This window comes from Emydura macquarii, unplaced genomic scaffold (assembly GCF_026122565.2).
Source record: "Emydura macquarii macquarii isolate MOO-44397 ecotype Brisbane River unplaced genomic scaffold, CSIRO-AGI_Emac_v2 contig_1363, whole genome shotgun sequence".
NCBI lineage: Eukaryota > Metazoa > Chordata > Testudines > Chelidae > Emydura > Emydura macquarii.
The window spans coordinates 2,683,403-2,704,538 of NW_027131500.1; the positions used below are offsets into that span (position 1 = coordinate 2,683,403).

Genomic DNA, 21,136 nt, shown 5'->3' on the forward strand with positions numbered 1-21,136 from the left:
GAACGTCTCCCCTCCACTCCCCCGGCTTTTGTGGTGGGCTATGTGCACTGGAGGGCAGACAAGATTTGTAATCATATGCTACTGTTTAGGGTTCGTGGTAATGGGGTGACTTCATATGAGTTTTATCCCCAGGGGGCTGCTGGCACTTTGTCCGGTGCAGGTGACCACGCTACCTGCAGTGGATCCAGAGGGAGTGGGGAGTAGTTCTGCTCTGGTCTCAACCTGCCCCTCCCCCCCAATCCCTCTGCGCTGAACTGCCCCACGTGATTGCGGGAGACTGCGACGCCCCTCCCCTGTGGGACTACAACTCCCAGCATGCCATGCTGCCGGGGCCGCCCCCCGCCGGGATGGGGCATCGCATGCTGGGACCTGAAGTCCCCAGGCTCTGCCCTGGGCTGCCTTGCCCCGCCCCGCCCCGCCACCTGCCTGTGCCGCAGCCCTCATAGCAACTGGCTCCGCCCCCTCCTGCTTTGGCGCCCAAAGGAGCCCCCCAGCGCGACTCGAGCGTGCTGTCTGCGGCCGGGCGGCGAAGTCGGGCTCAGCGGCGGGATGAACGGCGACCAGCCCGGCCCCTGCGGCCGGCTCGATGGGTACAGCTCCCTCACGGCGGGGTTCAGCTCCGGCCCGCTCGCTCTCCGGGGGCTGTCGGGAGTCACCCGGCTGCCGGTTAACGCCCCAGACAGCCCCTCCCCCTCCCCCCCCCCCGGGGTGCGCAGCAGAGCGGGGGCGGGTTGGGGGAGTTATAGGGACTCACTGCCCGCGTGCTGGGAGAAGTGGGAGTTGACTGCGGGCCCGGGGGGTGGGTGTGGGGGGGACACAGCCGGCTGCTCTGAGGAAGCCCCCGCCCTGGCTAGGGGCTGGACTGCCATGGCCTGGAATGGCGGGAAATGCGGGGGGTGGAGAGGCTGGCAGGGTGGGAGCAGCTGGTGCCGGATGTGAAGGCGCCGCCGCGAGCGCAGTTGGAGCTCACAGGCAGGCTGCAGCCACCCCTCGGTGCATTAGGGGCCAGGAGGCGGTTCTTGGGGGGGGGGGGAGTTTGTGATGTGCCCGTCCCCGGGCCGTGCGTCTAGCAGGCAGGGACGGGTTAGCATCCTAGGCCTCAGGTTCAGATCTTCCCAGTGCCAGTGTAGCCCTTCCGAATTAAATAAATTGAGTCCAAATGTAGTTTACATTTATTAGACTTGCTTTGTCAAGTCTGATTTAAAATCTCCCCCATGACAAGGCCTCTGCTACTTCCCTTGAGACTGTTCTGGCTGGAAGCTTTTTCTGTTATTTAGCCTAAATTTCTCCTCTCACTTATATCCAGTTATTCCTAGTTATATGCTACTTTGTTCCACTAAATAGTCTGTCTCTGTTGGATGTTTACATCCTTCAGATACCTCTTTCTGAAAATATCTTAAAAGCAGGCCTGTGCTTTTTCATGGATGCTGCACACCTCTTTCCATGTTTCATGAGAGCTGGCATTTGCCCTTGTGTTCTTGGCTAAAATTTCCATGCACACACCCTTCCTGTGGTGTGCTAATTAATTGCTGCTCCTCAGATATGGCAGCATTTCAGTGTAGCTGTTTGTAAGAAAATACTACACCATTTGCAAAGCTCATTGGGGTGAAATGTGTAATGTAAAAGTAACTTTATAATCACTAGTTATCTTCTAGACACACTTCCAAACCCATTGAAAAACATGTTTTAATATATGTTGGTTGTATAATTATTGTTTGGAGTTTCTTTCTTTTAAATCCCTGCATGCTAAAATGGTTGCATGCTATAAATGGTGTAGTCTTGGAGGCTGAATGCATGTGTAATCTTGTCCACCTATGCCAGCTGTATTGCTGTGTTATGGCAAAGATTCCAAGTTTCAGGCAAAGATTGGAGGATTCTGGGGTGAATGCTTATCACAAGTAATCATTTTGGGAACTGGTACAAACTTACAATATTGGCCCTTTTGTGGACGTAGGCCCTGATCCTGTAACTGACTCCCAGCAAGTGGAGCTTTATTGAAATTACTTGGCTTTTGTGAGAGTGCTGTGGTCTGCTGGCATGGAATCACTTGGGCCTTGTCTACACTAGCACGTATGCCGGCAAAACTTTTGTCGCTCCGTGTGTGTGTGTGGGGGGGAACACCCCCCTGAGTGACAAATTTTGCTGGCATAAGCACTTGTGTGGACAGTGCTATATTGGCAGGAGAACATCTCCTGCCAACATAGCTGCTGCTGCTTGTTTAGGTGGTTTTATTATGTTGGCAGGAGAGCTCTCTCCCGTCAACATAATGCAGCTACACAAGTGTTCTTACAGCAGTACAGCTGTACCAACGCAGCTATGCTGCTGTACGTTTTAAATGTAGATTACCCTTAGAGGAATGCGTCCTTAGTCTTTTACAATAAAGCATTTCCCACAATCCTGGGACTTTGGGTTCTGAACCCAGAATCACTCATTCTTTTAGAATATTTATCATTCAGATATCCCAAAAGAGCAGTTAAAACATCCCAGATTCAGTGTGCCCTGAAACAGAGACTGTCATTAGGAATGCAAAAATAATTAAATTCACAAAATGATTCTGTGAATGCAAAATACCATGTGAATTGTGGAAACATTATTCACACTCACACAGTACTCAAGAGGGACTGATTATTGCCAAAAGGCCTGGAAATTGGTAAACATAAACAGTATTATCTTCTTTAAAGATTTTGATTATAGCCAATCTTCTGTGTGGAAGGTAGCATGCAGTTGTAAGGAATACTCTTTATTCTTTGCTGGAAAATAGATATTTATATATATTTAAGTATTATCCCTCAATAACCATATGAGGGAAGGAAGAAAATCTAATAAAAGTAAAGGAAACAACTAATTTTCTTGAATAGAGGCTATAAATAAAACAATAAGGGGTGTTGGGAAGGAAGTTAATATCCAGAGGTCAAGTCCACATGTTCCTTGTGCTCCTCTGGCAGGTGTAGCATCACCCAAGACTTGCAATTCCTGAATAAATACTCAAATCTTGTGAAATGAATATGACAAAATATTGATGATTGCTTTCTAGTAACAAACTTAATGTTGTATATGACCTAATTCAGCTATGGCTGTAACAGGCTGTAATAGGTCAAACTGTGAAGATAGAGGAAAAAACTACAAATATGAATAGTAAAGCCAGGGACTTAGGGCCCAGTTTTCCTCAGACTGTACTTTACAACTCCATTGACCTCAATTTACACTAGTTTGATTGGTGAGCCAGGGTCAAAATCTATGTCAAGATTCTCAGCTAAACCTTTTTCATAATTTCTTTAGTGGATGCTTCCTTTTGTTTGCTAAATGCAACTTGTTGCATTTTTAGGTGTTCTAGAACTGTACATGTGTTGACATAGCCTTCAAGTAAGTTATCTGGACTTAAAAAAAGCTGATGAGAAGCCTGACCCATGAGGTAGCTTTTTAAGTGAAGAATAACTTATGTTCTTAGCCAGGCTGGAGATGTAATTTGGAGAAAAATACATTATTCTTTAAATTTCAGATTCTCTTTATCTCTTGTTGCTTTCAATATTTCATTTTGGACAGTGTGGCCTACGCAGTACCAGTAATTCTTGAATTTGAGGAAGAGACATCTCTTTCATCAGGGATCTTTTGAGCAGAATTAAGCATGATAGTTATAAATCTCTTACTCTGCTCTTAGCTTTCATTTTGAGGGAATTATCCTCCCATTATTTTTATCAGTTAAATTCACAGATCTTTGTAACGTATCACAACGTTCATGCAGCCAGATTAAGATCTATGGTAGATATCTGAAAATTTCCCCTAGTAATTTTTAATCATACAGTTCCAGGTTTCACAGATGGGGGAAGGGGTAAAGAAATACTACTTTCTAAAATGTAACCTTCATCCCCACCAGTTTGTCTCCTCCTTAGTCTTCCAACTTCTCTCTTGTGTGCTAGGGCTGCAGTCAAGTACACACATCTGTTTGGATGCTACTAAATCAGAATGGTAGCATTTTATTCCCACTCTCTGCTTGTGTAAATGAGTGCACAAGGTGCAGGGAGTAGAGAATCTGGCTACAATTATTGTTAGTCATAGGTCAGTCCATAAGCTCCATTTTAGAAAACACCAAAACATTTTTCTTTGTCTCTGTACAAGCCTTTCATTGATCTTATACTATGTCACTTCTCTAATCCATTCATGCAAAGTTGGTATCTTGGAGGATTTCCAGTTATGCATTATGTAGAGTTTGGCAGACAAGAAGAGTAAATATAATAGCTTGGTCCTTTTGTTCTATATAAAGGTGGTTTCCAGGGTATAGTTTAGCAACAGAGATTGCAGGAAAAAAATGTTTCTCTTCCTCTTTATTCAATATAGCATTAGCTATTTGGAGGGCTTCTTCCAGAATTTTTATTTGCCATAGCTCTGCATTACGTGTAATATGCCTCCGTTTTCATTTATACATTCCCAACACTTTTACTGAGAATCTTGTTCAGTTTGAATCCACTTTAAGATAGCTTTTAAAGTCTCTTCTATTTGTGATGTGTGGGGTGGTGGTGGCTGTTGTTGGGTTTTTTGCTATGTTTCAATGAGGCACTTAGTTGCACTCAGATCTGTTGAAATTAATTCTTTCAGGTTGTCACAGATTGACTACCCTGAGGCTGTGATGGTGCGTGGGTGTTGGGATTTCATGACAGGTTTCCAGTTTCTCCTTTTCTATCACATTGTCATCTTTCATCAATAATTGTTCCTCCTTTATAGGGCAGTAGGAAAGTCCTCAGGCCAGTGCTGGAGGAATCCTCTTGGATTCTTAGGATAGAGGGATGACTAGTATGTTCTGCCTGTCTAGCATTAGACTTTTCCCTCCCCAGGAATTGAGGGTGTGAAAATATCTCCTGTCAAGAGAGAGCTAAATTTCCATATTTGCAACCTGTATTTTAAGCAAATATGAGTGCTACTAGCCTCTGGGTTTGTTTCCCCATCCAACTTTTAGAACAAAATAACAAAAGAAAAACGCTTGGTGCTAAATCTCCTTCCTAATTTTGTGTGCAGTGGGTTCATGACTCTGTATTGCTGTGAGGTGTCCTGCTGTCTGATGGAAAGCCAACAGCTGCTAAAAGGTGCCTCTGATGTCCCCTCTTGCAGGACTCTCTCTGTTGTGTTGGTGCTCTTTACTAGAGTGAACAGTATCTCACAACTTCTTTCCTCTTCCTGTTTCTGATATTTTTATCTGGGAACCTTAATAACAGGAACTCTAGATTAAAAACAAAAAAGAACTTTGTTCCTGTATGTTTTTTTTACAGCTTATCTACCATGTTTTATCTAGAATACTCTATGGATGACTGGAGAACTGATGGGGTTATGAGATAACCAGTCTTTTAGTGCGAAGTTGGGAAAGAAAGAGTTTGTAGTCAGTTTGTAGTTTCATGCTCTTTTTCTGTTTTAATGCATCTGCTTAACTCAAATATGTTACAGTTGGAATAATATTTTTGTGAAAGACTCCTTGCACCGACTCCTTCAATTGAGGGATATAGATGTTCTCAGGACAGTTCTCCAGTCTCCCAACAATCCTTCAGCCAAAAACAGGGAAGACAAGGTTTTATATTACTGGTTTTTGTGGTTTTTTCAAAAGTAAAAAGCAAGCAGAGGTAAAAACCATTACCTTTTGTTCTGCAGGGGGTGCATGTTCAGGCCATTAAAACCACTTGTATCAAAAATATTGCTTATAGGTGTTGTAAGTGAAGATAATTCATGGCAGGTAATGGCACCAAGAGAGATGTTTAAGCGCAAAGAAAGCTTCCAAACACAAGTTTGCTTAATATTCTTTATTTGCCATAACAAATAGCCTTGATCAGATGTCTGCAATTAGAACAATTACATTGTCTGAGTGAAGAGAATTTCAGTAATATAGGAACAGGGGACATATGCAGGAGGTTATCTTTGAGGGATAGGCAATACCTGGCATTGAGTTATTGAAAGATAGAATTATCTCATCCAAAACTGCAATTTATGATCCCCTTTTGGCCTCTTTTGTTTGAAGGGAAATGTTGCTTCCCTTCAAACAAATATGGGCAAATATGTAATGCTGATATGTTTTACCATTAAACTCTTGATTTGAGTCCATAACCTTCAGGGACAGATTCTGCTGTTGGCTACAAGAGTGTAAATCCAGAGTATCTCCACTGAATTTTTATATCAGCGTAACAAGGAGCAGACTATGGTCCCCAGTGTGTTTTGAAAGCAAGCAATAAAAGTGCTTTACATTATTATTATTTTTTTTTTAATTTAAAAAAAAACCAAGAAACATAAACTGTAGCCACTTTTGCTATCTCTTTATTGACTTCCTGTTTTACTTGATTCTGTAGGTTTGGCAGTGAAATGGTCTGTAAAAAACGGGAGGATTATTTGGAATGGCCTGAATATTTTATGGCAGTAGCCTTCTTATCAGCACAAAGAAGCAAGGATCCAAATTCTCAGGTATGAAAGCAGCATGCAGGAGTAATGTAAATATAGGTTGTATTACACCATGTGTCAAATACACATCCAGTTTACACAGAGTGGATTTTCATTAGAAGTTATTTCAGTCTAGGGCTGCCTAAGTTACTGCACAGTTGGCACTTTTGCTACAAGAATTTTGTTCATGGGTTTGACCTCAGATATAGCTCTGTAATTACTTTTGATACTATGAACTTGATCATCCCATGGTTGAGGAAGTTGAAGCCTTCCTGTTGATACCATGTGCACAGCTGTGCATTTGCCTTCAGGATGTCCCTGTCTGGATCCTTACTTCCAACTGAGAGGATGGATGAGAACACCACCTATGCCCCTGACTTCTTCACCCTCAATAATAGAACCCTGTAGTCACTGCTGATCTGCTCAGATCATAACTGGCAGTATCATTAGTGCCCATGTGGATCATCAGCATGGGGTAATGGTTAGAGGGATGGATGAATTGCAGTTTCATCAATGGGGACATATAAGCCACACTTCCAGCAAGTCAAGACCAGGGCCTTGGTGGAAGCCTTCAGGGTCAGGATGCCTGTCTGCCAGGGCCATCACATGTACAGGCAGAAGAAAAGCTAGCAGTGGTGTTGGCAACGCAGTTTTCATCCCACTGAAGATTCTTGTAGGGTACGTACAAGTGAAGGAAAGAGGGCGGGGAGAATGGGAATAAATGCAGAAAGTTTTGAGAGAATTTGATATTCGATGGTTAGATAAAATTAGTTTTATATCTAACTGAAGTTTCTTCTCCCCTTTTGAGGCACTGCACAACTTATTTTACTCTTGGGTTGCATGGGTTTGATGTTATTTGCTCAGAACAGGACACATGACTAGTATTCCCTCCTTTGCCTTCTTCCATAGTCATCCCCGTAACCTGCTGTTAACAACAGCTGGGAAGAAAAGGGAAGATGGTGAGTGAAATTCCAACCAAAAACAGAGATGAGAAGATGCCTGCTAACCATCACTGCTCAATGATTTGCTGTTTGTTTGTGTCCCGGGCCTCCTTACTCTGCCTAAATGTTCTTTTAGGAACAAATACTCAATTGGTCTTATGTAAGAGCTTATCTGTATACAACTTGCATAGATATAACAATTAAATTATTTTTAATTTGTACATTTTGTGATTTAGGCTTAATCGAAATAGAACACTGTTGTTCTTAATAAAAATCGAAGTGTTATGACAAAAGGTGAGAATTAAAACAGATCTAATATTTTGGTGCAAATTTGCATGTAGACCAGTTCTAAATCACTGGAACTATGCCGATTTATAACATCAGGATTGGACCTTTAGGCTCTCTGCCTGCAATCTTACTTGATTGAAGGCAGGCAGGATTGGGCCCTTCAGTTGTAAATTTTGTCTGTAAAGTAGCTTGTCTATAAAGTATCTTGCATATTCTTGGTGAATATATTAAATAATCTCTGTTCTATGTAGGTTGGTGCTTGCATTGTGAATTCAGAAAACAAGATTGTTGGAATTGGATATAATGGGATGCCTAATGGTTGCAGTGATGATTTGTTGCCCTGGACAAGAACAGCACAGAGTAAGCTAGACACAAAATATCCTTACGGTAAGGAACATTTTCTAGGCAAGACTTCCTATGTGTTGCAAATTAGACTCATCATTTGAATAAGAGAGACTAAATGATGTCCCAGCATGGTAAATATTGATCCATTTCCCCTCAGCATGGCTGACTTTAACAGGTATGCAGGTGGTATACCACCATGAAATCACAGCTCTAGAAATAGTGTTTATTAGCTCTGTATTTCTGCAGAGCCAGTGGAAGGAGCAGATAGTGTCTTGTATTTTACAGCTTCCTAGTAATGCACTGACAGTGGGTTTTTTTAATAAACATTTAAGAGTCTTAACAATTTTCCACATTGCATTACAGGGTCAGAATTAGTAAACAAGTTAACTAAATTCCCATTATTATAGCACATGGTTACAGTAGGTGTAAATGGTGCTATTTTTCACGTTTGTCTTTACAGAAATTGCTGAGAATATCTAGATTTGTTTAAAAAAAAAAAAAAGTTTGCAAAGTCACTCTCTCAGAAGTTAGGAAATGCCAGAATTAAGATTGCCTGTGTTACCTTAATTTGGTCCACTTTTGTGGATACACAATTAAACACTATATCACTGGCTCATCACATGCTACTTTTCCACTGCATGTTTTCCCCCCAGAGGCTTACAATTTGGGAGAACTTTCAGAAGGACAGCAAAAGGCACATTCCTGACAAAAAGACCATCCCCTGGTAAATTTCAGGTCCCTACTCTAACTCGGGGCACTAGAGTTTCTCAAAGAAAAGGTCATCAGAATTTTGTAATTTAGGCAAAACATTTCCCCCAACTTTGTTGTTGGAAAAGGCTGAAATATTATGGCTGAAATCCACTCCTTCCCCCTCTGTCTAAATTTAACTTCCTCTGTAAAATTAGGATAATTTGTAGTTCCTTTACCTGACACAGATGGTTTGAGGATAAATACTTTAAAGGTTGTGAGGCACTTCAGTGATTCTGGTGAGGCACCATATAAGTACTTGGATAATGTGTTGCAGTGATTCTTTAAGTTGGATACTATGAATCTTCTTTCAGTGTTAACATTTTTAAACAGGCAAAAATTTAGTGGTTTAATGGTTTAAGGACCTGGGACTGCAAGCTGTTGAGTATCCTCTCCTCTTACAGAGGAGGCGTTCAGTATCCCACAGGAGGCACTTTGCTCTTTGCTGTTTCAAGCCTTCAGTTTCTTGCCAATACAGACTTTCCAGGCTCCCAGCCAGTGAATGCTTGTGTGTGTGTGTGAGGTTAGTCTTGAATGGTTAATTTATTAAGAGTTTACTGAAAGCTGAACCTAAAGCTATATGTTCAGTACAACATGCAGAAGTTTCTTGATAATTAGATCAAACTTTTGCTTTTATTTGGAGCTGAAACTGAACGCCCTCTAGTTTTATTAAACAAATCCATGGATTTGATGACTTACTGTGTCCTCTCACTTCAAACTTACAGTACTCCATTTTGCTCATAGTGGCATATGTCTTTATACTAATGCTTGTTGACTTAAAGGGAATGAAGCCTCTGTCTACATAGTAATCTAGGAATATTTGTGAGACAAACAGTCTAATTAGAGATTTTGCACAAAAAGACTGGCAAACATAAGAAACCTTAGAGCCATTATATAAAGAATAAATTGAGCAAACCTACTTTCAAATATAGGCAGATTCAGATTTAATAAAATGTGCACAGTGTAAAAAATCAAATATACATTCATTCCACTGTATGTGTTTTGTAAAATGAAACAAACTGTCTTTATGTTCTAATTATCAGCATTATCCTTTTGTTAGGACACAGGCACTTTGTAAATAACCTTAGATGCTAACTTCTGAAAAAATATTTTAAGCAAGTGTTTTAAGAATATATAGTTAGACTACATAGGACTGGAAGGAACCTCAAGAGGTCTTCTAGTCCAGTCTCCTGCACTCAAGGCAGGACTAAGTATTATCTAGACCAGGGGTGGGGAACCTATTTGATCCACCATCCCTGCCGCCGAAACCCCGCCGCCGTCTGCTCATTTTCGGCGGCGGGGGAGTTCGGAGGCGGTCACTGGTCCACGGCAGTCCGCGGATACTTAAAACCGCGCCGCCGAAAAAACGGCGGCGGCATTTCGGCGGCGGGGGTGGAGTCGGCGGCGGCGCGGTTTCACGGCGGCGGCGGGCATCGGCGGCATGGCCCGCGAATGATGGTAGGCATATGAAAATGGCCCTTGGCAGGGAAAAGGTTCCCCACCCCTGATCTAGACCATCCCTGACGGATGTTTGTCTAACCTGCTCTTAAAAATCTCCAGTGATTGGAGATGTCACATCCTCCGTAGGCAATTTATTACAGCGCTTAACTACTCTGACAGCTAGGAAGTTTTTCCCTAATGTCCAACCCAAACCACCCTTGCTGCAATTAAAGCCCATTGCTTCTGGCCTATCCTCAGAGGTTAAAGAGAACAATTTTTCTCCCTCCTATACAACCTATATAACAACCTTTTATATACTTGAAAACTGTTATGTCTCCCCTCAGTCCTATCTTCTCCAGACTTAAAAAATTGTATTTGTTTAGTCTTAAAGGTTATGTTTTCTAGACCTTAAATCATTTTTGTTACTCCCCTCTGGACTTCTCCAGTTTGTCCGCATCTTTTCTGAAATGTGGCACCCAGAACTGGACACAGTACTCCAGTTGAGGCCAGGACGTAGTAGAATGGAAGAATTACTTCTTGTCTTGTTTAAAACACTCCTGCTAATACATCCCTGAATGATGTGTGCTTTTTTTGCAACAGTGTTACACTATTGACTCATATTAAGCTTGTGATCCTCTATGACCCCCAGATTCCTTTCTGCAGTAACAGGTTGACAAGGTAAAACCTGCTTTGATGTTAAAATTTAAATTTCAGTATTGACAACCTTGAGCATTCAAAAATTGTTAGGCTCCTCCCTCCCCCAATAATGAATTATTAAATAATATGTTTGGAGGATTTATTTGCCTTCTGATTTTTTTTTTTTTTTTTGAACCGCTAGGGTGCACTCAAGTTATATTTTCAAGCTTTACTGCAGAACCTGGAGGGATAGACATTTACTTTATTTTAGTGAAAGCTGAGATTCTCACATTCACACAACTCTGGAAGCTGGGACTTCAGGAAACACACCAAATATGAGACTTGATTTAAAATAACAAGAGTTGGCAACACAACAAATCTCTTTTTGGAAGTATCCCAGGTTCCATTAATATGGTGTCCTCCCCTCCCCCCAAATTCCATAGAAGCTAGTTGCCTGGAGTTCATTATAGGGGTTCCTATGCATTATTTTTTTGGGGGGAATCATGGACCCAGGGACTAGCTGTTCTTTGTGGCACTGTCCCAAATTGACCCAACTGGTACCCACTTGGATATCTTATTAGACATTAATGACAAGTGAAGCAGCACTGATTCCTGTCTGGACCCTTTATTACAGCTGTTTTGGCAGCTGCAGGAGGGAATGGGGATCTGGCAATGGCAGCACATCTCCTTGAAGAAAGGGCAGGGAGAAGGAATGTGGAAGTGCTAGACCCTTTGGGAGATGTTTCTGTACGTCTGGGGCTCCTCATCTTCTCTGATTCTGAGGGATCCATGAAAGACCTTTTTTACCATCAACCACTCTTGCTCAATGGAATAATTATGTGAAAATTTAAGGACAGTGTGTCTCATTCTACTCACCAACTGGAAGACCGTTCAGTGTGTTCTAAAAAGATGTGCATCATGGCAGAACAATTGTGCTGCCACTTAATATGTTCACACAGGGAACATATAAGGATCATACAGTTCATAAACTCTCATACTGACCAACTAACCACATTGTTATTAAAAGCAAACTTTTTACTATAAAATAATAGAATTAAAGTGTAAAGTTCATTTATAACAATGCATTTTATGTAAATATAGCACCATCTCTAATGCATAATATTTCAAAAGCCTTTAGTGTCTGTTTCAAATGCTGATTGTTAATGCATGGTAATGGAAAAGTAAAACTTTGCACCAGATCTACTTTGTGACTCCTGCTCGCTATGTGAAATTTTATGGTGATCTGTTATCAAACTTCTTGGTCAAGCAAATAAACATAACCATATTAACGGTCATATGGTTCTTATTATCAATGTTATTTGGGTCAAACATATTTTTATTAGGTAGGAAGAGTGGTTTTGACATTACAATATACTCAGGACATCTTCATGGCAGGATAGAGGATACGCAGAAAAGAACAGGAATAGGCTGAAGGACCTCTCTTCTTGGATGTACTATTGGAAAGACTTTGTGTTAAATATTAGATCATAAACACTAGATCAAACATGCAACATGAGACAACATGGTTCAAGCTGAAAGGAAGTAGAAATGTGATATGGTAGGCAATAAGATAAAGTAAGAAATATATTCTTGATAAAGAGTAATGAAGTTAGTCCACACTCTGCTTTTTTTAATTAAAACACTCACAAATAGTCAACGCTGTAGTTCAGGTTCCAATATGGCTTCCATTTTGAAAAAGTGGATTGGAAAATATTTTCTAAAGACTTCATTAGCAGTAGAAATAACCGTGTAATGGGAATTTGGCATATGTTCTGACATTGCTGTCGTGTGTGATGGTTGGGGAACTTACTCATAGGATCTTGTAAAATCGGTAGCTCTAGCAGTCTGTTTTGGAAATCTTACATCATATTACACACCTGGGCCGAATTAAAATGAATAAAGGGGTTAATCTCTTATTGCCTGAAGCTGGGATTTGTAATCAGTACATATTGTTAATAATAGAAGTTCCCAGCCTGCTCGTATCAAGATGTTGGAAAACTAGGGAGAACTACTTTGTTATTAACACAGGACTCCTGTCAGTCAGGAGTCCTGGGTTCAACTTCTGGCTCTTCCACTGACACGTTGCATGAAATTAAACAAGTCACATAGCCTCTCTGTGCCTTAATTTACATAATTGTATATAAAGGAGGTAAACTGATAGTGCCTGAAAGTGATAGAAGTCCTTTTAATCAATGCAATTTGAGATCATTCGAAGAAAGACCAGAATATTTTGCTCTAATTTTTACTTCTCTCATTTCTTCAGTTGCTCAAGACTTTATTGAACAACTTTCTTACTTTAGCTTTACCTAACTGAATATTTTTATTTTGATAGTTTTTACAAAACTGGTTCAATCCCTTGAGGCTTTCTTGATCTGTAAACTCTTTCCCCATAATTTGCTGTGAAAATTTTCCACTTGTATAACACTTATGGCTGAAGATAGAAGTTTCAAAATTAACTTGTTTTATCATCCTCATTGAGAAAGGAAAAAGAATCCATTTGAAGAAACTAGTTTAATTATTTTTAAAGCTTTGTGAACATTTAAAAATCGCCTGTTCTTCAAGTGCTGGTCCCTGTGGGTATTCACTGTGAATGCTCTGCGTACCCAGGACAAGAAACGCTTCAATAGCAGTGTCTGTTGGTCCATATCTGCACCCTGTGCGTTCTTGTGGTTCCAACTGAGGGCGTAAGGGACAAGGTGGCCCTCTACAATTCTTTTCTACTGCTTGTGGTCTGGGAGAGAACCAACTCCTATGTCTGTACTCTCAGCATTCCTATTCAGTATTTAAATATTGTAAATAGCTGTTAAAATTTAGATAGTCTTAGTAATTAGGGATGGGGATAGGGATGCCCCATCATATGGGGCACCTGTTATTTCTAAGGTTTCAGGTTTCAAGTCCTGTCTGGCCTGCCCCAAGGTCTTCCCAATGTGTAACCCTCATGAGATCTGCTTGCACTGATTTGGAGAAGCATGCATCTCTTTGAGGTGCAGTATCTGTCATGCCTTTCCTCCGCATACCAGGCATGGGTGCTTCTGGAGCTCACGGAGAAAACTGTGTCGATGCTAGTGGAGCTTCAAAACTGCCCTCCAAAAGAGTGGTACCACCCTGCACAGAGACAGAAGGGACTGTTCTCCCTCTGCACTGTTGATACTAGTTCAGCAGAGGTCCACCAAGCCCAAGGCACCACCAGTGGATCAGGCCAAGGCTAAGCCCTCTGCCAGCTCTCCTCTGACTGAACTTCAGTAGGCTGTGTCCAAGAATCTGCTGATTTTTTTACAGATCCAGCAACCCCAATTCTCATGGGTCTGATCCTGCTGCGAGAGGTCCGGACACCATTGATCTGTCATGGTTCTGGGTCCCAGCATGACTGGCACATTACCAATGGACCTCAACCCTTGGCTTGATGCGGTCAGGCCTCGTGGTACAATCGGCTCCACTGTTGGAGACTGATGATTTCTTTTCACTAGATGAGAGTGACCTGGTACTGGCAGTCCCTCCAGCAACCCAACAGAGAACTACAATCCCAGACAGGCCTTCCAGATGCACCCATCTGCCAGTGGGGCTCAGGCTGTTCCTTTTATCACTTCCCACCCCCCCCAAGTGCACACAACCCTTCTGCACCAGACCCAGCCGTCCAGGGCTGACAGCCAGGGCTCTTTATTTTAAAATAAAATTAAAAAAGCACACAACTCATGCCTCCCTTGACACATTCCCGCACCTCCCTGGGGAGGTCTGCCACATAGTTTGAGAATCACTGCTATAAAGGAAGTAGCCCACCATTCTCTTTCTGGTGCACTGAAGTAGTTGTTTGTGTGCCATCTGCTTTATCTTTTTGGAACTCCTAACAATTTTAGGCAACTGTCTGTTAGGGGTATATTGCTTAATGAGACTTAGCATTTGTGTTCACTGCAAAATTAACTTAAGTTAAATCAATAACATGATTATTGCCTCTAACTTGAATCCTGTCCACGCATGCAAATCGCTAGCTCAAGTCTGATGGGTGCTTTTTAATGGAAGTTGACTAATGGATTGGGATATGGGCTAGAACTCGAGTTAGCACAACTCATTGGCTGCTAACATATCGACTCTATGGTGCAGATGCAGGTTAGCTCCACTTGAGTGCCACGCATCTTTTAATGTCTTATCACAATTCACCCATCTGCCCAGAAAGGCACCCCATGTGCCTACAGTCGACAGAGAGAATTCATAGAGCTGCTCAGCTTATCACCATGCAAAGAACCATGGGATATGCCACAGAAGCTTAAGTGCCACACACGAGTGAATGCAGCACCAGTGTGGATGCAGCAGCTCGTGTGCTATTTTTCACAGTGTGGCTGCTCTCACTCATGCTAGGTTAAGTTGAGGAGTAACTCACTTAAGTTAACTCTGCAGTGAAGACATAGTTGTTGGTTCCTGAGTGCCTAATCATTTTTGAAAATGGGACTTCATCTCCTAAGTAAGGTAAATACTTCTTGGAAAAACTTACTTCTGTGTTCAATTCTCAGCTCTGCTATAGACTTCAAAACAAAAACACTCATATGTCTCTCCACCACCACCAAGCTGGTAAGTACTCGTGACTCAAGTTGAAATCAGTGACTGGTACAGAAGGTCCACGTATCTGAAAATGAGGCCCTTAATCTTTTTGCTTCATTTTCCAATCTCCTGTTTTCATGTCCGATCCCTTTCTCCTATTCTTTGTCTGTCCAATCTTATGTTCCCTTCCGTGAAGAGCATCCACTGCTTAGTATAGTGAGGATCCCAATATTCGTTGGAGCAGTAGGTATTACTATAATACAATGCTTTTAGTTATTAACTCAGCTGTGTTGCATATTTGGAGGTTATTCTATTCCAGTTTTCTTTTTATTTAATGTATATCTTTGTTTCTGTGTATATACTTAGAATCACTGCTATATTGCATAGATTTCAGACTTCGGTGGTTCAGGAGCCAAATTAGCGATTAACATTACCCAAAGGAGTTACAGTAGTGTGAATTCATTGTTTCACTTATTTATTTTTATATTATTACTATTTTTTATTTTAATCTCACAGCAAAATGGCTGACCCAAGTATTCTACAATTATTAACATAGTAAAAGCATCCTGATTGGTTAATAATTAAATCAGTGTTTTAATATCATGTGCTGCAAAGAGCTGCAGGAGATGCATTGAAGAGCCACTTGCGGCTCCTGAGCCTCAGTCTGAATATCACTTCCATAAAGGATGCAGGATGTACAGTGTAGCCCAGTTATGTTGCAGTAGAAATTCTGAAATCTTTTGATTTCCTATCTCTTTTAAGCTTGACTTTTTAACCTGTTAATATTACATTTGTGGCTTTGCATTTAATAATGAGGGAAATAGGAGGGATAATATGGTCACATTGACTTCAGAAACTGCTCAGAGTAGTCAATACTACACTTTGTGGCCATTGTGTGCAAATTCGGTCCCTTAAACAGAAGAAAGAGAGACAAACTATTGTTATGGTTTTTGCATTTATTTCATGGGGTCAGCAGTGAGAACCTTTGAAACACTGTCTGATCAAAGTAAGAATCTGTTTGTCATTACCTTGTGTACTGCCATGGCTTGGAACTGTATCTTTTTAGAAAATAGTCCATTATAGCATATTCAAATAGGAGAGTGCTTCATGCATAATTCTAATACTGGAAAGTTGAGATCCATACTTTCATACCATTCACAACCATATCACCAGTTCTAATTCAGTCCAAATTGTTCTTCCAGGAAGCTGCTAATAGAACTAGGCAAACATTTTCAAACTAATAGCTTATTCATTGAAATATGCAGATTTGATGGATCCCAGACTATTTGTACCTTTGACATGAATTGACTGAATTATTTTGGCCCAAAAATATTTTTTGGGAGATACTTTTTTATCTGAGGAGGAGGCCACTCTTTAACCCAGTGATTAGAGCACTAACCTGGGCTGTGAGCGATACGGGTTCAGTTTCCCCCTCTGCCTTTCAAGGAGAAGGGATTTGGTCTCTCATTTCAAGAGTGTCCTAGTCACGGGGGTATGAGATATTCTGAGACAGGTCTCCCTCAGTCTCTCCTGTTGAAACTGTTCCTCTTCCTATAAATAATTCAAATAGGCATTGGAGGGGGGTCTTGAACTTGGATCTCCCACATGCCAGGTGAGTAACCCAATCACCACTCTAAGTTATTCTTTCTCTTTTGGCTATTCATAGTCATTTAGCCAGAGAGATAGAGAGCTTGAATATTTATTTATTTTTATTTTTGTAATTTCCAGTGAACCAAAAAATGGGTCATTTGTCCAGCTCCAATTGACCACTGTTTGTTTGTTTATGTGAAACTAGTAGCTGAAAGCCTGTGCTGTCACACACATGTAATTCATAAAGTCACGTGTGATTTAAAAAAAAAAAAAAAGCCAAAAATGGCTGAAAACTTAAAAATTGGATGGTAACAGAGCATGAATCCCAGTGATGACTGAACTTGGTGGTATTCTAAATAAAAAAAGCTCTCAGCCATGCTAATAGTTGTTTCCATCACTTCACGCTGACTTAACAAACATTCGAGACTTCAGAATGATGTTTGGAGTTATTATGTGTGCTGGTTGTGTTCTGCTGGAGAGCTATGTTGATTTGTGTGGGTGGTGAATGAGGAGTGTGTGCTGGGGTTATATGGGTTTGGGGTTATTGTGTGGGTGGCTGTGTTAATTTGTGTTGGCAGGGGCAGGAGTTGGACTGAATAATTCACTATGAGCAGTCTCTCTCATACAAGTAGTGAAGTAGTTACATGTGAATTAGCTGTAGAGTATGGGTATGATTGACTGAGTTACTTTTTCTATCATAATGATCTGAGACTCTTGGCTTAGCATGACATAAATTCATGCCTCACTGTAGCTGTACACTTCCCAGTGTAATTTGTAACATCAAAATGGCTGAGAATTTAAATACTGGACAGTAACAGACTGCAGAACCCAGAGATGATTCAACCTGGTGACATTCTAAACAAAAGGATCCCTTAACCCTGCTAATAGCTGTTTCCATCGCTTCACCCTGACACGACAGACGTAATATGCTTCATAGCGACTCAGAGTAAAATTCCTGGAATCTGTATATATAAAGTTGGGGGTCTCAGTCTTTTTCCTAGTGGTCAGGTACCTGAATCACAAAATCCACCATTGTTCTTGGTATTACTTGGCAGTTCTAGCAAAGGCCTCCCTGCTATCTAATTCATGTACCCAGGATTTTATATTGCACACATTACTGCACTGCCCAGGGGCCTTGAATGATTGAATGTCCAGGGAAACTGAAATATCTTCTCACCCCAGGTTGCAAGACATTAGATACCCTATTGTTGTGTCCCATATGAAAATTTAGACCCATAGATGTGGTCTGTTGGTAAGAGCTGATGCACATAGGTGGAATGGTACAGTGAAGCTGCTGCCTTTGCTAAATCTGTGCTTTAGTGAAAGAGAGAACTTATATTTTCTCATTCAGGAAGTCTGGTACCTTTTCATGATCAGTAAACTCACTTAACATTAAAGATAAGAACATTCTTATGGTTATGATTGTCTCTTGTGTATTCTCAGGGTGAGAGAATCATGCAGCAAAGCTGAGCAGTTCTGACACCCTGAGGACCGACCTGCTCAGTTTTACTTCATTATTCTCCTGCCCTTAAGAGCACACATGGCACTTGTGTAGCCATAAGAGTGTTCCTGTCTGTGCATGTAAACAATAAATGAGCTGTTTTATATTGGCAATTAGATACTCTAGAGAGTTGTGAAGCTGTGAGATATTGCCACACTTAGGGTGGTTGAAGACCAAGTAGTTTCAGCTCTAGGGCTTTGTTGCCTGCTATCGGTGTTAGCAAATGGCAGTGCTAATGTGCTTAATGATTTCATTCCTAATCAGCAGTCTGGTCAGACCAATTGACCTTCATTAATCTTGGTATTTTTGGTTTTATTTTTTTCTTTTCCCTCTATAATGAACAAGTCAAGTTGTTTGACTTTGAAAGGATGCAAGCAGTTACCTCTTAACACTTAGTTAATTTTAGATTGACTCATTTTAATGAATAGTATTATGAATATTTTTCCTTTTTTTTTTTTTTTTAAATCAGTGTGCCATGCTGAATTGAATGCTATTATGAACAAAAACTCGGCTGATGTGAAGGGCTGCAGCATGTATGTTGCCTTGTTTCCATGTAATGAATGTGCAAAACTCATCATCCAGGCAGGTAAGGAGCAGCGGTGCCAGCTTGATTTGTCAGAGTTGCAGCACTGCTTGCTCATCAGTACTTTATCACAGATGTATTTGATTTTAAATTGCTGTTGTTTAGATCTAAATTAATTGCGCTATCAACTTCATAAGATACTTCTTGTGTTTTTTGCATTTGAGTGGTGCCAAGTTTTTCCAGTGCTAATTGCATCCTCTGTGATTCTTAGCGTGTTTTTAATTTAGGTTTACAACTTCTTAGACCAGGAGCTGCCAAAGAACAGCACAGGCATTGCATATCATTACTGTCAGTTTACTGTGCTCTGACACATAGAATAGAGTATGGGGAAAAGAAATAAACTTCTGCCTGACGCAAAGTCTGTTGGGAGTATATACATTACATTTTTAATTTGAACGTAATACATGGTAGATATTTGAAGATTTTAAAATATCGTTGCTCATAAATGTCCTAAGACTTTTATGATCCTACTTTAATTATATCTTTCATTACAATTGTTATAAATCTACACTATTGCAGCAAGTGTGCTGGCCTGAATGGTTTGCCTTTTTTCACATTAGGTGTAACTGCAGTAGACTTTGGTTCCATAAAACTCCCTGCCTAAGTTCCTAAAACTCTACTGAGTTAGAAAAATTCGTGTTTATAAAGGGGTTGTCTGTTGAGAGAACAGAAGGTGAAAATTAATGGGGAAACATTTACAGGCTGGAGGGATTCCAGGACTGACTGAACTAGAGTCAGACCATATGTAGTGAAATCTCATCAAATTCTGGGAGAGTGTAAAATGTGGGTGAAGATACCTGAGATAGAACCCATCACTCTGCCTTTGCTCCACCTTCCTATGCAGACTCAGGAAGATTAGGGAGTGTTGGTGTTTGGGATGCTAGAGGATATACCTTTTGATGTGTTACTTGGGTATGATTTATTGTAAGCTTAAGCCAAAATCCTGCTCTTTTCCCTATACAAACAAAAGACTTGTATCAGGCGCTGCCAGTTGGCCATGAGAGAGCAAGTGAGGTGTCAGCCAAAATGTGAATGGAGAGGCTGGGGGTGATGTAATTTCCCCCTACTTGTGACAGCAGGGACAGGCCGTTAAGGTGAAGTTGCGTCTCCAGCATCTATGAACAAGTGTATAAAGTCAAGTGTGGGGAAGGATCTCTGCCCATTCCTGCATGGGAGATGACAGTCATACAGGCCCACATGTAAATTCTCTATGGCTAGGAAAGCTAGCTCACTGCCTACCCTTACCAGGAAAACAGGCAGAACTGAGCAATGCTGCTAACCATACGGTACCCAGCAGAGCAGCAGCCAGGAGGGAGAGGGAAAGACATGCGTTACTTCATCTATAACTGCATGATGATCTATGAAAATGTAAATGGATTTGAGGCAGCGGTGCTTGTCTCACCTCAGTGTGTGGGGGAACAGAGGGACTCCACAACCATCATAGAATGCAAACGCAGGGGGCTGCATCCTCTCACAATGAAATCCAGGGTTTTGCCAAAGGGGACCAGAATCCTGACACACTTGGGGTTGGGGCAGAGAATGGAATTTGGGTCTGCAGAAAACTCTGTGGATTCTTCCTGGGGAGAAGTGAACACTCGATATATCAGTGGCACTGTGTGGATCCTGCTGCCATGCACTAAAAATTCCCTAGTGCAATTTAATCTACCCCGTTCTGAAATGAGTAGATTAGAGTACACTGAGGAACTTTTAGTGCAGGGGGCAATGTTCTCAGATACTTATTGCATGGCTGGCTAGTGCAGAGTAGATTTACACCCCGGCTTTCTGCAGATTGAGTGTTCATACAGACAAAGCACTGGATGTGACCAGGGCAGTGAGGGGAAGTTATTTTATGTTGGGTAATAAGACTACTTCCTTGATACATTGATCTGCCTTAGGTTGGGGCTGTGAGAAAAATGAACAAGAAATAATCTAGATACTGTACATTCTAGAAAGACAAGACGACCCATATTTTAGTTTCAGAGATCCTATAATTTGTCTCCAATATGCTGTGAATGTTTGATGATACTAGAACCTATCAGATAAAAGAACTTCAAAGTTAAAAAGTCTGACTCCTGTGAATGTGGGAGTACTTGTTCACTTGCCGTGCCCCCCTCTTCCCCA

The 21,136-nt window shown here is 41.2% G+C and overlaps 1 protein-coding gene across 1 annotated transcript in view; it reads left to right on the forward strand.

Annotated features, from left to right (window-relative positions):
* Positions 1–359: 359 nt before the first annotated feature.
* DCTD (dCMP deaminase) overlaps positions 360–21,136 on the forward strand; it is a 28,465-nt gene continuing 7,688 nt past the window's right edge. Inside the window, 5 exon segments of the mRNA XM_067551692.1 lie at positions 360–442; positions 444–590; positions 6,324–6,435; positions 7,892–8,027; positions 18,902–19,018. Of these exon segments, the coding sequence (XP_067407793.1) occupies positions 360–442; positions 444–590; positions 6,324–6,435; positions 7,892–8,027; positions 18,902–19,018 (595 nt within the window).